The sequence below is a fragment of the Vidua chalybeata genome, chromosome 1 (assembly GCF_026979565.1).
Source record: "Vidua chalybeata isolate OUT-0048 chromosome 1, bVidCha1 merged haplotype, whole genome shotgun sequence".
Lineage (NCBI taxonomy): Eukaryota > Metazoa > Chordata > Aves > Passeriformes > Viduidae > Vidua > Vidua chalybeata.
In genome coordinates, this window is record NC_071530.1 from 38,434,063 (window position 1) to 38,449,159 (window position 15,097).

Here is a 15,097-nt window from a genome sequence, read left to right on the forward strand (position 1 = left end):
TGATTTCAAAGGTGAAGTGCTTGCAGTCAGTTTTAATATGCAGGTTTTAATTTTGGGACTACTGATGCTATGGGAATACCACACAGCACATGTGACCATGAGTATAACACACGTCTGTTGTTAGATTCCCAAGTTCACTGAGAGATTCCTTCATATGTGGCTCAGTTTTCAAGGACAGAAAACCCTCACCCACCTCACCAAGTGGGCAAACAAATGGCACCTGTGTTCACCAACAGGCTCAAGGTGCAAGAGGCAGCCCGCAGCAGGTCAAGAACATATTCCTGCTTTTAGTGCCAGAGCTCCAGGGGAAGAGCTACCATCACTTATGTCCTTCTCTGTATAGTGATAAATAGACACTGAAGCAAATTCATGTGGCTCTCAGAATCCACAGATATCACACCACTTTTTGAAAAACAGATTTCACCACTACAAATGAAATCATTAAACCCAGAGCACTGGCATCTGTGGAAGCAGAACTATTTCTTTACATTGAGTAAACAAGTTTTTACACACCAAATTAATTCCTCACTCCCGAGTTAGTCCTGGGGGGCCAAAGCAACCCACGTTGTTGCTTGCTCGGTGCAAACCCAGGAGAGGCTTTGGCAAGGCTTCCCCACGCGGCTGCCTGAACTGCAGTGCTTGAAGGGATTCCATTTAAGGCACAGCAGGGATTTCATGCTTTCCCTCTGGCTCCTCACATACAGCTCCTGCCTTTGAAGGCAGCCCCTCTTCCCACAGGCCACGGTGGGAACAAACCCTCGAGCTGCTGCCACGGCACTGCCCAGGGACACTAAGGCAGGTGTCAGGAATGTGCTCCCAGGGGTGCCACACAGAGGGAGCTCAGGGAGCTCAGCATCCCTTGGAAGGCTCCTGGCACCTCCTGTGGATGGGGACCAGGAGCAGGAGCTGGCAGGCAGCCAGTGAATGCCTGTGGAAATCACCGTGAAACAAGAGCCCAAAATAGGTTTGCCATCTGGGACAGGCCAAGACATTACTCTGGATCCAGGCAATAGGCCTGGCTTTTCTTCCTGATGGGAATGAAAGAACTGGAGGAGAAGTAAGAACTGCAAAGGAAAATAAGACTAGAGAAGTATCTGAATGAGAAGATCTTCTCCAATAGGTAGGGGACCAAGGTATGGAAAGTATGAAAAAATGGGAAGCTTATTGCTCCTGTCACACCTTCCCTGTTTAGACTGGGAGTGGAGAAGGAAAGAAGGGGCGTTTCCTTAAAAAATGTAATTGAGTGAGACATAAATCAAGAGTCTGTTCACTGGAGTAAATTAAGCTTGGCTGCTGTGAAGAGTGAGGAAGTGAAAACCTTTGGTTGGCTGCCCAAGGGAAGGGAGGAGAAGAGATAAGATATGAGGTAGGTGATGAAAGGGATGCAGAAGCACAGAAATGTGAACGGGTTAGAGCTAATAAAACATTGTGCTCTAGGTCCTACTTTTCCCATTCCAGTGGCTTGGAAGTGTGAGACAGAGCTGACAAAAGAGCTTGCAACAAAGAGACAGAGACACCAGGACCACTTTTCAGTTATAAGCTTTTTCTTTTTTAGAATTCAAGCTTACACAGTTATCTATGCCCACTATATTCATAATTACATTTTAATATCTGCATACAAAAGCTATGTAAAAATTATTTTCTTCCCCAAATATACAAATTTTCTCTTTAGATAGTTTAAAACATTTGTGATCACAGATTTTTTTTTTTTAATATATTTTAGGCTGAAAAAATATTACCAATCTAGCATAACTCTTAACACTGTTTGCAAAAAAATACATCATCCAAGGTACTTTGTTTCTTTACTGTATCGTGTAATGTTTGCCTTACCCTCAGGGCATGAAACTGATATAAAAAAATAAACCAAATAAGTAAAACCCACAAACCTCGTAGACAAAGTAGTAAGTCCTCCCAACCAACTTCATAAAAACAAATAAACAACCCAAACCACCCTCCTCTTTAAAAAAATTATGAATGACTAATTTGATGTATTTATGAGCAAACTGAAACTGTAGAGTGCTAAGGAAGTAGGAAAAGAGAAAAAGAAATTACAGTATGTCAGCTAGTTCATGCCCTGATACTATCTTTACCAACATTAAATGTGTAATTAAATAAAGTGTCTTTTAATGTTTTACATTGTGCTCAGTAATCTACATAAATTTAATCCACACCTGGGTGCTGATGTAGATTTACAGTTGATTGTCTTGTGCATAAACAAGGTTAGCTTTTAAAGAAGGTAAACTGTGCAATGGACAGTCACAAACAACTTATTACCTGCACAATATTGCTTTTTGAAGGCGACATCAGTCAATGTGGATACACACAAATAATGCATACTCTTTGCATTTGCTAACATCTACACTAAAACTTTGTGATAAGGCCAAACCTTTTTTTTTGTTTTGTTTTTAATTTTAAAGCAAAAATATACCATAGTAAAAAATAAACAAACCAAAAACGTGCTCACACCGTTTTGAGTCTTTAAGTGGAAAATAAATCTCTATCACAACTAGAATAAAATTCTCTCTATAAAATTTAAATACAGATCACTTCATTACTTTATCAAAAGGAAATGTCTGGCAATCATTTCCAGATGATCACAATAACAAGACACATTAAGAGGTTCTGTTGCCTCTTCCTTTGTGAAAAGATAAATGTTGAACACTTTCAATTGCTCTCACAGTGAGAGAAAACGTGCCTTGGTTGTGGATTTTGATTCTGTCAATGAAAAAGGTTTAGCCTTAGGAATGCTGGCTACATCTCAAAACCATAAGACTGATTTTTAAAGTTTATGATTCATGCAGCAAGAAGTCAATATGACACATACAGATTAGAGTTCCATAGCATAAAAATACATCACTAGCAATGACATGCTCTGCTTGTGATTAACAGCCCTCTCTTGGCAGATTTCTGATATAAATGGTCTTTCTGGACAGTTTTTTCCTCTTTCTGATACCTGCCTCTGAAGAAGCAAGCAGTCTGCTCAAAGATGATTTTGTACCTGGGAGGTCTAACACTAAGGTCTACATTTTGGCAGAATGTAAACAAAAATCATTAGCACGCACTATATATGTTATAATAAATATCACAACTTAACTGAGATTACACATGAAATGAATATCTAAATGCACATGTTACTCAGGGCAATTCCATGAATGGTGACAATCAGGTTTGACAGGAAAAACCTTCTGTGTAAGACCCACATGTAGACCACAAAGCAAACATGAGAGCCATGTGGCACCAGCAGAAACAAGACTCTGGACTGCACTGGAAAGCACATGTTTATTATTCCACTCGGAAGGCCAGTTACTACAAAGGGTGCTGACTGTGGCACTGGTGTCTGCCACTGAAGTGGTCAGTCCAGGGGCTCAATCCCACAATGGCTTGAGATCACTGATACTTAGAAGTATGTCTTTGCAGAGCTAATGTCAATTACTTTTGCTGTCACAATCACATAAATCAGCAGTCATACTGAGGAAGTAAAGGAAGTAACACAAAGTAAGACTGGTAGGTGATCAGAGGCCATTAGATGTCAGTTCCTTAAATCTGTCCAACTATGAGCTTGGCCTTAGTTTTCAGTTAGGGAATACTACTAACTCAGTCTGTTAATTAGTGCCAGACTCCAACTTAATCTGAAAAGCTAGAGAAACATGTTGATGTATGTCCTTTCTGTTTAGAGCACTGCCAGACCTGTCTTAAGTCGGTTGCCTGATTTTAGGCACTTCAGTCCATCTGCAATCACCTAAGGAAGGAGGCCTGATTTTCTGAACCCTGACTAAGCACAGCTCCAAACTGCATTGGTATTTTGGAACAAGAAGAGATGTGATGCTTCCTCTCCTGGGTCTCACCTGCAGCACAGTCAGAAGCTTGAATTCCTGCTCAAGCTCACACTAAGCAAACAGGTGAGGTACTTGCACTGGCTCACAATTCCATGCTCAGATAGATCCATGGCAGAACAGGGCTTCAAAAGACACGCACATTTCTCTTTTTGCAAGCCACTGTGGGCATAGGCACTGATGCCTAAGCTTTTCATGTATTTGTCATATATTTGTAACTTTGTAGATTTCTGATACATAGCTGTAGCTCCCAGTACTTTTCCTACCCCTTTTCCCCTACATTTTAGACCAATAAGATAGCCTTCTAAGACATATTATGCTACATTCCTGAAATAATATTTAGTCTTGGTTCTTTAGCCAAGGACGTCTTATTTCCTTTTACCATGCATCCTAGACATAATAAATATGGGGCTAGAAACTCAGGAGGGGCTCGAAATGGGCAGAATCAAAAGGGATTACTTAACTAAATGCTCTTCTAATTGGACACTATTGTTAAATATGCTAATTTATTAAACTTATAAAATTGTAGAAGTCCTGTATCACATGTGCATTTTGCCATATTTGCACCTGGAGGCCTCCAATTCTGCTTTTATATTCCTTGTTATATTAATTTTGTCTTGAAAGTGTGTTGCTTTGTTTCTAGATTGTGAAGGCATCCGCGCAAGTAAGGGATTGGCTGCTTTTCTGAGTTCCCTATTACATGCTGTAAATCCTCGATCAAGTCACCCCAAATCACCTATCCAAAGAGCCAGTTTCTGACTCTGCCCCCAAGACAGTGCTCTACAAGGAATTTGGATAGAGATGTTTTTTAGACACATGCTTCAAGATGGAGCCAACACAGCCAACAAAAGAGTTTCTACACCAAATATTTAAGAATCACTCTCCAATGGTGTATCTTCACTGCTACCTGCAAAAAAACTCCTACACACCCCAATGTGTTTTATGTTCTGACAAAAAAAAAACCATAAGTGATAACATTAGTGCTCACAGCTCATCACAGGTGCATATGGTATCAAACAACAGAGAGAACAAGATTCCATATCCCTAAAAATGTGCCCAATAGCACTCCAAATTCTTTATCAATGATGTAGGGAAAGAAGGGTAGAAAGAGTTTAACTCCTGACACACATATATTGTGTTTCATCTATTAATTTTCCTGAGTATCCTGTTTTTATGAGGGGATAAGCACATAACATATGGATTCAGATATGGGCCATGAGCTTTGAAAGTCAACACATCCACTCTAACAATGCCCGCAACTTACCGGGCAAGTGGGTCAATAAATAGCAGAGAAAGAAACTGGTACAAATCAATGCACAACATGAAAGAATGTAGGGTATGAGGCAGTGCAAAACACATGAACTAAATCTCTGGTTCCAGGAAGAAGAGAAAGATGTTTTAGATGTGTCATACAAATTCAGAGGTTTAATATCAAGTTTATAAAACCCAGGGACAACATTCCTGAATGGAGATAGTGACAGAAAGGAACCTCTACCTACAATGTCCTCATCACTGGCCTCCAAACATTCCAGACCTGTGTATACTGGTTTGCAGACTTTGGCAGCAGGACATTTTGTCATTGCTCAGTTTGGTTCCTGCTAGTACAGTTAGTGGAAATAAATTAAAAGAATCAAGAGAGCATCTAGCCTAATGAAACACATACAGACATACCTGTAGGGAGGGAGAACTCAGCTGATCCACATGCACACACACAGGGCAGAGTCAGAGAAAGAGAGAGAGAAGATAAAAATACGGAAATATGTTTAAGACATCTGCTGAAGATTTGTAATTATATATATAAATATATATATATACATGCATATAAACTTTATATATATATATATGTATATATATATATATATATATATATAAAAGGATTACTGCCGAGCAACACTATTTGTAATCCCAGGATAGAGCTCTACAGTCTTGAGTGTTGTTAATAACACAGTTGGTTTCTGTCCTATCTGAAGGTCACCCTATATGTTACATTCTCCTTGTCATCATTCCGTGAGCCTTCATATCCCTGAATAACTCTGAGCCACTGCCTGCTGTCCTGACAGAGAGCCTTCTCGCTCAGAGTAATGGATTTTCCTCAGAAAAAGCAGACTCTTCCATTATCAGGAGCACCTCAGAGAATCAAATTTCTGTTCTCACTCCAACAAACCTTCCAGTGAAGTTATCTGGAGTCCAAATTTAGTAACTGAGGATCTTAATATCATATACACATGGGAAAAAAATACTCAGTCCCTTCTAACACTCTGCATTATTTTAAGTACTTGATTTATGGGGCACAGTTAAACTGCATCTGCTGGAAAAAAAAACTCACAGAATGATGGGATCATAATGATGATGAAGCTCCTAGATCATAGTGGTAATTGTTACAATAGAAACCATCACAAAGACCAGAAATTTCGTACTATGAATTGGTCAGTTGTACCCTGCAAAAGGAGATAATACAAGACAGAATTGTCAGGGTCAAATTAACAATAGCTGTTTCAACTTGAAGGCAAATTTATTTTTCTGCCTCTTCAGTCTCTCTCCCCTGTCTTCCAGGCAATTATGGGTGTGAGCTGGTGACCACGCAAATGCTGGTGAATGAGATTGGTCTGTTCGTATTTTCACTGTTAAGCTATCAAAGCACTCACATCAAAGGACTGAAGAACAAATTGCAATAGTCACAAGTACCCGCATTAAAGGGATGTTTTCATCCATGTGTATACAACTGCCCCCCAGCAACCCCAAAAGAAAACCCAAACAAAACCCCAGCCCCATCTCAAGAAACAGAAGACCACGAAAGAAGAAGAACAAACAGGTGAGAAGAGCTGGGCAACGGGATGAAATGACAGCCAGTAGTGCGATGGGGGTGTGGAGAACCACTTCAGTCTCTCTAATCCTCAAACACTTCCAGGAACAATGGAGGGAACAGTTCTGTGGGGCACTCCACCTTCATGTGCAGGAAGCGGCTGGCATGGCAGGCTCCAATCATTCGCAGGTCTGTCACTTTCATCAGCAGTTTTGGCCAAAAGTGTGCAACATGGTGTTTTCTGTAATTAATGTAGTGTTCGAATGCCAGGAGGAAACCCTCTTGACACTTTTCTATTCTCTCGACGCAAACAAGGCCTGGGCGATCTGTAAATACAAAGCAGCAGAATTCTTACTTATTTGCTCTAACAAATGCCTGATCGTAAATCAGGAAAAACAGGATGATTCTGATGCTAGGAAAGAAAGAAGAGAGACTGAGGACATTTGTGGCTCAGCCACAAATTTCTTTCACTCCATCCAGCCAACTCACTTGCTAGCACTATGCCTATTAAAAGAAGATAATCCTTCCTTTCTTCATCCGTTGCCTGCTTTGCTCACTTAGAGTGTAGTTGTTTGGGAATTCTTTCCTTACAGTGACTAGAACATTAGATCCCTGATTTCAGCTAAGGCTTCTATCTACATTTTTCTGTAAAAAAACTAATAAAGAAACAAAAAAAATTCCTTGTCAGATACCTAAATTACAGTTCTTTTCTATCTGTTTTTCTACAATCTGACCAATGGTTTGATCATGTTTCCATGATGCTTTGATCCCAGATGAGTTGTTATGAAGCATCAAGGAACAGCAAAGGCTAAAAATCTGACTGTCTCAACTGGCACCCAGACTGGGAAAGCCCCTTTCACATGTCACTTCTCAGAAGACACCTCTGAGAAAGCAGGTAATTTTTTAATTGCCTTCTGAAAGCCCTGCTCCTGTATCAGTGTGTAGGGACCTAAAAAGAAATCAAAATGTTTTGATGGGGAAAATGAAGTGCTGTGTTGTGATTAATGTGGAAACCTTTTTATCTCAGATGCAGTTAATGCTTGTAAATCACTGATTGTGTATTGTTATTCGGTGCCCAATCTTCAAAGCCATCTTAAAATAAAATCTTGCCAAATCTGCCACTGCCCAATAATGGAATTTCCTCTTTGGGCTGGCACAACGACTGGAAGCATATATGAAAACATACTCAAATTGAGAAGGTTAGAAACTCTTTGCAAATCATAGGAAATTGTCTATGCTGCTTTTGTATCATGACCAGTTGCAAATGGTCCCAGCGAAGGGAAACAGCACAGCTCATAAATGCCCATTAGGAAGCAGTGGTGCTGTTAATTAGGAAAACAAGAGGGCACGTCAAACTAAACATATGAGACTGGTGGAAATGTGTATGAATGCCCAATGCATGACATTACTCAGGGGAAGAGAGAACTTATCATAAGGACCAGTGTTGCTAATTTATCCATTTTTCATTTAAGGCAAACTGGCTCAGAATCATCACTGATTTCTTCTTGATGATAATCCCTGGCTCATTCCTAAGTACCAAGCTGAGTAAGGTGCGTTACCAAAACCAGTTTTATGAGTATCTCTCTGAACACCCTGAATTTTTTTCCTAGTGCTCACCAAAACAAGTCACTGGGGTTTTGAGAGAAAATTTCTCTCACATTATTCTAGTCAGCACTACAAGATCTAACCTAACTTACTTCTTTTACAAAGAGGCTTGTGACAAAGACCAAAGAGTTTCAAAATTGTTTGGATCCCAATATATTTCTGTTCTCACCTGATGACATGAGCAGAACAGCCTGAAGAAGGGCAACCTCGGTGTCATCCAGGTTAAATGAAGAAAGAGACATGCCCAGGTCAAAAATGGCATCAGACACTACACCAAGACCCCCATTTTTCAGCTGGCCCCTTGTCACTGCCATCTCCCCATTTAGTGTTAAAGTCTCACTCTCGGGGTCATAGCGAACTGCTGCTCGGAGGGACATGATCTCCATACAGCAGCCTTTCAGAAGGATGATCTGGTCTTCACATGGCAGCTGCAGAAATTATAAACGGCAAAGAAAAATTCATGTTTGTCAAACTGAGTGGCTTTTACAGCTACAATAAATCCACAAGCACGAAGTTGCAGTTCATAGCCCAGGACACTGCCCCGCATAGTGCAGCTCCCCTCCAAACACACTGCTCTGCACAAACCCCCAGGATCTGCTTTCCTGCCTTCAGGAACTGCCTGCAGGTTAACATTCCCTGGTTAGCATCTCCACACGCCCTTAAGAAATCTAGCAATAACACGGCTGTTGGCTCCCTCAGCTTACAACTTATCACAGCAGAATAAAATCTAACTGGGGCTGGTGCAGACCTCAGCCATCCCAGTTAAATTCACTACCAGCCATACTTATTTCTTACCTGACCAGAGGAAAAGAAAGACATTTGTGAGGGTCTGTAAGAGTGGACTGTGTTTTAAATAAAAGAAATTAAATAAATATTTATATCTAGAGGATATACCTCAATCAGTGGAGCAGGAATTCTCACTGCCCATTTTAACAACAGTGAATTTATTAATCTAGACTTAATCTAGTAAAACTGTTCTCCTTGAGCTCCCTACACTATTCCTGGATGGACAGAAAATCTATGGCATAACTACAGCTTTTATGCTGGTGCATAAACTGTGATCTTCAGCACATGTGATATTTCCATGCCATTACCAAAGGCAAGCTGTCCAAAGGTTCTGTATTTACAAAGTATAACCAGGATGCTGACACATGAGCAGAACGTGTTCTATAAAGCATATCTTATATGTTTTCATAGGTTATTCAATGATAACAAAACCCACCAAGTTTTGAGACTGCAAGCGAACAGCAAGGGTCCCACATATGAAAGAGCAACACACTTCTACTTGGCTTGAAAGGAGACAAAAAAACATTTATTTTTGATTTATATAAAATTATTATACTTACCTGTTTTGCAATTCAAAAATGAAACCCCCATGAACTATAGGTTTACATGGCAACGGTGTACTTGCAAAGCAAGTGCACTGATTTGGTGGAAAATGATGCAGAGCTACCTAATGCAAGTGGAAAGCAGTTCCCTGTTAGAGAAGAGTTTTAAGCACAGAGCTATCCATGGTCAGGAAAATGAGTTGAGTCATGCAGCTACTTTTCCAGCAATGCCAGCTTCAGGTATGAAGTGTTTAATACACAAGAAAATTGACTCATCCTGTTCAGAGCAAATCAGTTTCCATACAGATGACCCTCAGCTCAGCAGTGGTGTGGGGAAGACTGCACAGGCACAGCAGCAGTCTTACTACCCAATGACAATTCCACTGTTTGGCAGCAGAGACTGAAGTAGGGGAAGAAATAGAGTTTAAAAAAAAATTAAAACGAGACTAGATATGTGATAGGAACCATGAAGAGATACTGGAATAAGAAATGGAAGTGAAAAAAAGAACATGAAAGAATGGCAGAAAGAAGGGACAAGCAAAGAGAAATGAAAAAAACACTAAGCCTCTAAACAGAAGGAAGAATAGTAGAAAAGAAACAGTAACAGTAGAGAAGATATTTTGTAGTGCTTCAGCTGTTTTATTAGTGAGCCATGAAACTAATGAGGATTTCTCTTTCTACATGATCCTTCTTAAAACTTCTTTATGGTAGTGGTGGTCTGACTATGCCTGTCTTTCACCTGCTTTTCTAATTGTGAAGGATACATGGGACACTAGTTTCACAGATGCCAGGCCTCAGGCCTTATCTGCCAGCAGCATGAGTTAGCAGAGACAGGAGGCTTGAACATCAGTTCTACTCCCAGATGTGCAGATTTTAATGCCACCTATCATCATCACTTGAGTGTTGCTACCAGAGCATCTTCCAGTAGCAGGATCAAAAAATGTGACTGAAACTCTGCCATGTGTTGTCCTTTCCTCTCTCTCTGCAGGGAGAAAAGGCACGAGGCAGGAATCTGAAGTGCTCACCTCTGCAGGACACGTGTAATGCAGCACCATGGAACTGAGCTGAGCTGAGTGACCTCAAAGAGTATTTACACAGCTTCACCCATTGTGGAATAACTGATGCCTTGACATTTAAAACTCACATCAAACTTACTAAATTCTCCTCAATCTTCATCTTCTAAGCAGAAAGAAAAGCAGGAAGGAAACAATAGAGAAACGCTGAGAAGCAAATAAGTTTTTCCTTATACTTTGATTACTCTGGGATTGGATACTTGGTTTGAGGCAGGGGCCAATGAGTGCACACAAACTAAGCTGGGCACTCACAGTGCTTTGTTGGCTTCTACATGTGTCCAAAGATGTGAAAAAGATGAAAAAGTAGCCATGAAAATATAAGTGGCCATGGATGTTCCTTGTCATGATCCTCTTTCATAGAAATTTGTTACATTTTCAGACAGCTTCTGGAATTACAAACTGAGTTAATGTTTAAATGCTCTGCAGGTCCTATGGAAAAAAGAAGTGTTTTTTTCCTGTAAAAAATCTACAGCCCACACAGCATTGCTTCTAAGAAAAAGATATGGTTAAAAATCCATTGTTAATAATGGAAAATCCTTTGTTAATAATGGAAACAAAGTTAACAGGAGGGTGCCCCTTCAAAAAGGAGCAAACATTTGTCATTTTCTTCATGCTACATGAAGTGCTATAAGACAACTTAGAGGATAGCTGTCCTACTCCTTTGTGTTCATGAGGAGTTGGCAAGATCACCTTGTCATCAGATCTTGCTGTATATGGGCAGGTGTCAGGTTTACACAGTGGCTCAGCTGTAAACAAAGCCTGTCCAGCTGAGCCACATGACATACAGAGGTCATGCTCAACAATGCCTTGCCTTCTTCATCCATGCTTCCTGCCTAGCTCTGACACAAGTGGGTCCATGGTAGCCAGGAGGGGTAGGAGATGTCAGATGGGCACTGAAGTCTGTGTGTGACTGGCAGAGCTTTCTAAATTAAAAAGACTACCTTGGTATGTCACTGCAATTTCCCACCAACAAATGCCAGATCAGAGGAGAAAGATTCCCTCAGACACTGTATGTTCATGATTTATGGACATATTCCTCGTATTTTAAAATCTACATGCTTGGCTACTATTTCATGCTTCCTTGACTGATGGTGCCAATGCAGAGGCTGGCCAGGGTGAGATATTTACACTATGACAATTGTTGATATTTGCCTCTTCTTGTTCTGTACTTGCCAGAGGACATATATAGCTCTCCCTGACTGCCTTTAAAAAAAAACTGCCAGCCACAGTAGAGTAAAATTTTATGGCTGCCTTACCCTTCCCTCCTAGTAGGGTGTTGACCTCAAAGTGTGCAATGGAAGATATTCCTGCCGATGGCAGGCGGGTTGGGACCGGATGATCTTTAAGGTCCCTTCCAACCCAAAACTTTCTATGATTCTACAAAAATTATTTAGATTATTAAGACTGAAATATTATTTCAGGCTGCAGTTCTGATACCATTTATTAAATTGAAGAAAAACAAAATATAATCGCCATTGCACCTGCTCCTTCAATAAAAATTATACCTTGGTACAAATGAGATCAGCGTAAGGCCTCTGTACTCCTAATACGCAACCAAGCCTTTGAGTCTATTTACTGTATATTTACATGTGAGTATCTACTTGGAATGACAATCCGTTACTTTCACAGACTCTTTTATGCACAACCTCCCCATTCAGGAAAGCGAAGCCTAGGGAACCCAATGAGGCAATTGCCACTCCTGGACAGGGGTGCTCTCCTGAATTTCAAGAATTTTTTACTGTGTAAACCCAACTCTACAATACTGTAGCTGCCAAGGAACCAGAAGATACACAGGGAATCATGTACTGGAATATTTTATTAAACATATCAGCGATGCTTCTAGACAGTATCTTTTTGTTCATTTACTTTGTTCAAGGCCACCTCTAAAGACACATCTGAGTCCCTGATGAACCACAATGACTTTCAGATTAACAAACTCAGGATTTCAGTAATCACAGGAAAAAGAAAATTCATGAAAATACAGATTATTCTAGTCTCATTGATTTTGAGTGTCTTTAATTTTTTAACTTTAGACACATTTATTTTTTAAGTTCCATGCCAGAGTATTTTGAGTAGTTTTTAACAATAGGCATATAAATGAGGAGTGCAAGAAAGTCTTCTTACCTCACAAAACATAGGCAACTTTTTGGCAAAATCCACCACTCTTGTAATCGCTGGTGTGATAATTTTTGTAAACTGGCTGAAGGCTTCTAAATCCACTTTCCCACCTTCTGGGGCATTAACTATTGGTGCCTGCCCAATATCTTCTGGCTAAGGATATAAACAAAGATATTTAAAGGAGCAGTCTGTCTTAGAGCAACTATTTTATACTCCAAAGTCCTACTTGGTAGGGAAGAGATGCTAAAATAAAAAGCAACACTATTTGCTGTATAAGTCCATTTACGTCACAAAATGTGAATTCATTTCTAAGGCATTTGTGAAAGAGGTGACTACACAGAGAAATGGGTGACTGGTATGCTTCTACCCATTCTTTGTGGACAGCTGGACTGTTGTGCACACAGTTTCTTCCTTGTGTCTGTATCTATGTATTTTACGGGTGCAGCACATGCATCTTTTCCTTAAAAACATAGGCACGTTTTTCCTTACAGGAGCTGAAAACTCTCAAGTTTCTCTAAAAGCAAAGAGAGTTGAGGAGACATGTTACCCCTGAGAAGATGCTGCAAGCTTTGCAGAATCAGGCTCTTTACCCACTCAAAGCTCGGAAAGTCTCCCTAGAAGAGATTGCCAGGTATCGCAGGGCCCCCACAGGCAATTGCCAAGGCCAGTTTCCAAAAGGCTAAATCAACTTATGAGCAAAGCTAAAACAACTTATGAGCAAGAACAGGCTAATCTAAAGGTGCCCTGGATAATGTAAATAGAATTTGAACTCATCTGGGTAAAATTTTAGTTGAAAATTGCCTGTTGCATGACTTCAGCTCAAGGCTTCTCCGAATGAAAAACAAATCATATTCTGAGGATTTCAATAGGGATATACAATGAAATAGTTTTAAGCAGAATCTGTAATGAGTGTTTTTTTATTCCAACTGCACTTGAACTTGTTCACCTGGTTTTTATGCAGCTGGTCAATGTTACTATGTATTTGAAATACAGGCACATCAAAGCTGTTTTGTTTGTTAAGTGTGGCTTTGCAATTACAAAACACCTACCAAACACCATGCAGAGGTTTCTTTCTGTTCACATTAAGGTCAAAAACTAGATAAAATCCAGAGAAGTAGACCTTTAAGACTGATGGGCCCCATGACATTTATATAAGACACTTAAAAGGGGAGGTGCTGGCAGTGCTATCTATAATAAAAACTTGTGTTCAACCACTTTTTTAAAGAAACACATGATAAAAGATCATTCCACAGCTCTGTAACCAATCTGAATCCAAATCTAACATCTTACAAGAAAAAATTCAGAAATGTGTTAATAAAGCAAGCACCAATTGTAAAGGAACAATGAAGAAGACTGGGCTCAATTATCTGATGGTTTCTACTGAGAAACTCAAATAAACTCATTTCTAGTCTCTCTCCCTCCCTGAATCTTGGGTAACTAAACCACATTGTCTGTGTGCTCATGGTAAACAACCTTTATTGCTTCCAAGCAAAAAAGACCAAGTGCCTAAACCCATGCGAACCATTGTGTGGAGAAAAAGAAAGAGTGTGGCATTTTCTTGAGAAAGGCAAAGCAAGTCACAAGAGCCAGCTAAAGCTAACTGGAGGGGAGCCCTTTCCACCTAACTCAACAGGAGAAGAGGTGTGGACTCTAATGAAGTCCCTGTTGTCAAAGAACCAGCCTCAGCCACATAAGGATAGATCCATAGCTCCTGGGGCAGACTGTCAACTTCTCCTGCTCTTCAACAGCTCATGCCCAGCCCCAACCTCCAGTTCCCTAGATTTTATCCCAAACCAGCTGATACCTGAAGAACAGCACTCCTGTCTAAACAACTAAAAGTACTATTGCTGCTGCTTCTTGGTCTGCTCATGCCTTGCTCTGCAACACCCCTGGAAAGTGCTCTCTTGGTTCTTGCCAGTGATGACTGGCTGTGGTTTCCTGACTGTAGAGTACTATGAACACAAGCCAGTCATATAGAAATTTAGATGGTGTCACTGGCATTAAAAAAAACCCCAATATTATAAAAGAGATCAGCTGCTTTGAATACATAATTTATCTTAGCAATTCAACAGTGAGTTGAAATTCCCATAGTGAATTACACAGTAGGAGCCTAGGCTTGCAAAAAGATGAGTGTGCTCTATCTGATTTAGTATATCCTGACTCTTAAATAAGACTCCTATGTATTTCTGAAATGCAGTCTCTAATCCCTCTTTTGTGTTGTACAAGCATTTTGCATTCTGCACTTATTTCCCTTAAAAATCGATTTAGAAAAATCAAATAAATCCTTTTTTAAGGTTGAGCATCACAAATCACCATTTATTTTCTGACCCTTAGTTA

The 15,097-nt window shown here is 40.1% G+C and overlaps 1 protein-coding gene across 6 annotated transcripts in view; it reads right to left on the bottom strand.

Moving 5' to 3' along the window:
• Positions 1–1,523: 1,523 nt before the first annotated feature.
• THRB (thyroid hormone receptor beta) overlaps positions 1,524–15,097 on the bottom strand; it is a 155,552-nt gene continuing 141,978 nt past the window's right edge. For all 6 annotated transcript variants that reach the window (XM_053948753.1, XM_053948770.1, XM_053948761.1 and 3 more), the window contains 3 exons: positions 12,767–12,913; positions 8,411–8,669; positions 1,524–6,962 (listed from right to left, as the gene is read on the bottom strand). In XM_053948753.1, the coding sequence (XP_053804728.1) occupies positions 6,721–6,962; positions 8,411–8,669; positions 12,767–12,913 (648 nt within the window). In that variant the 3' untranslated portion in view covers positions 1,524–6,720. The remainder of the gene's footprint in view (positions 6,963–8,410; positions 8,670–12,766; positions 12,914–15,097) is intronic.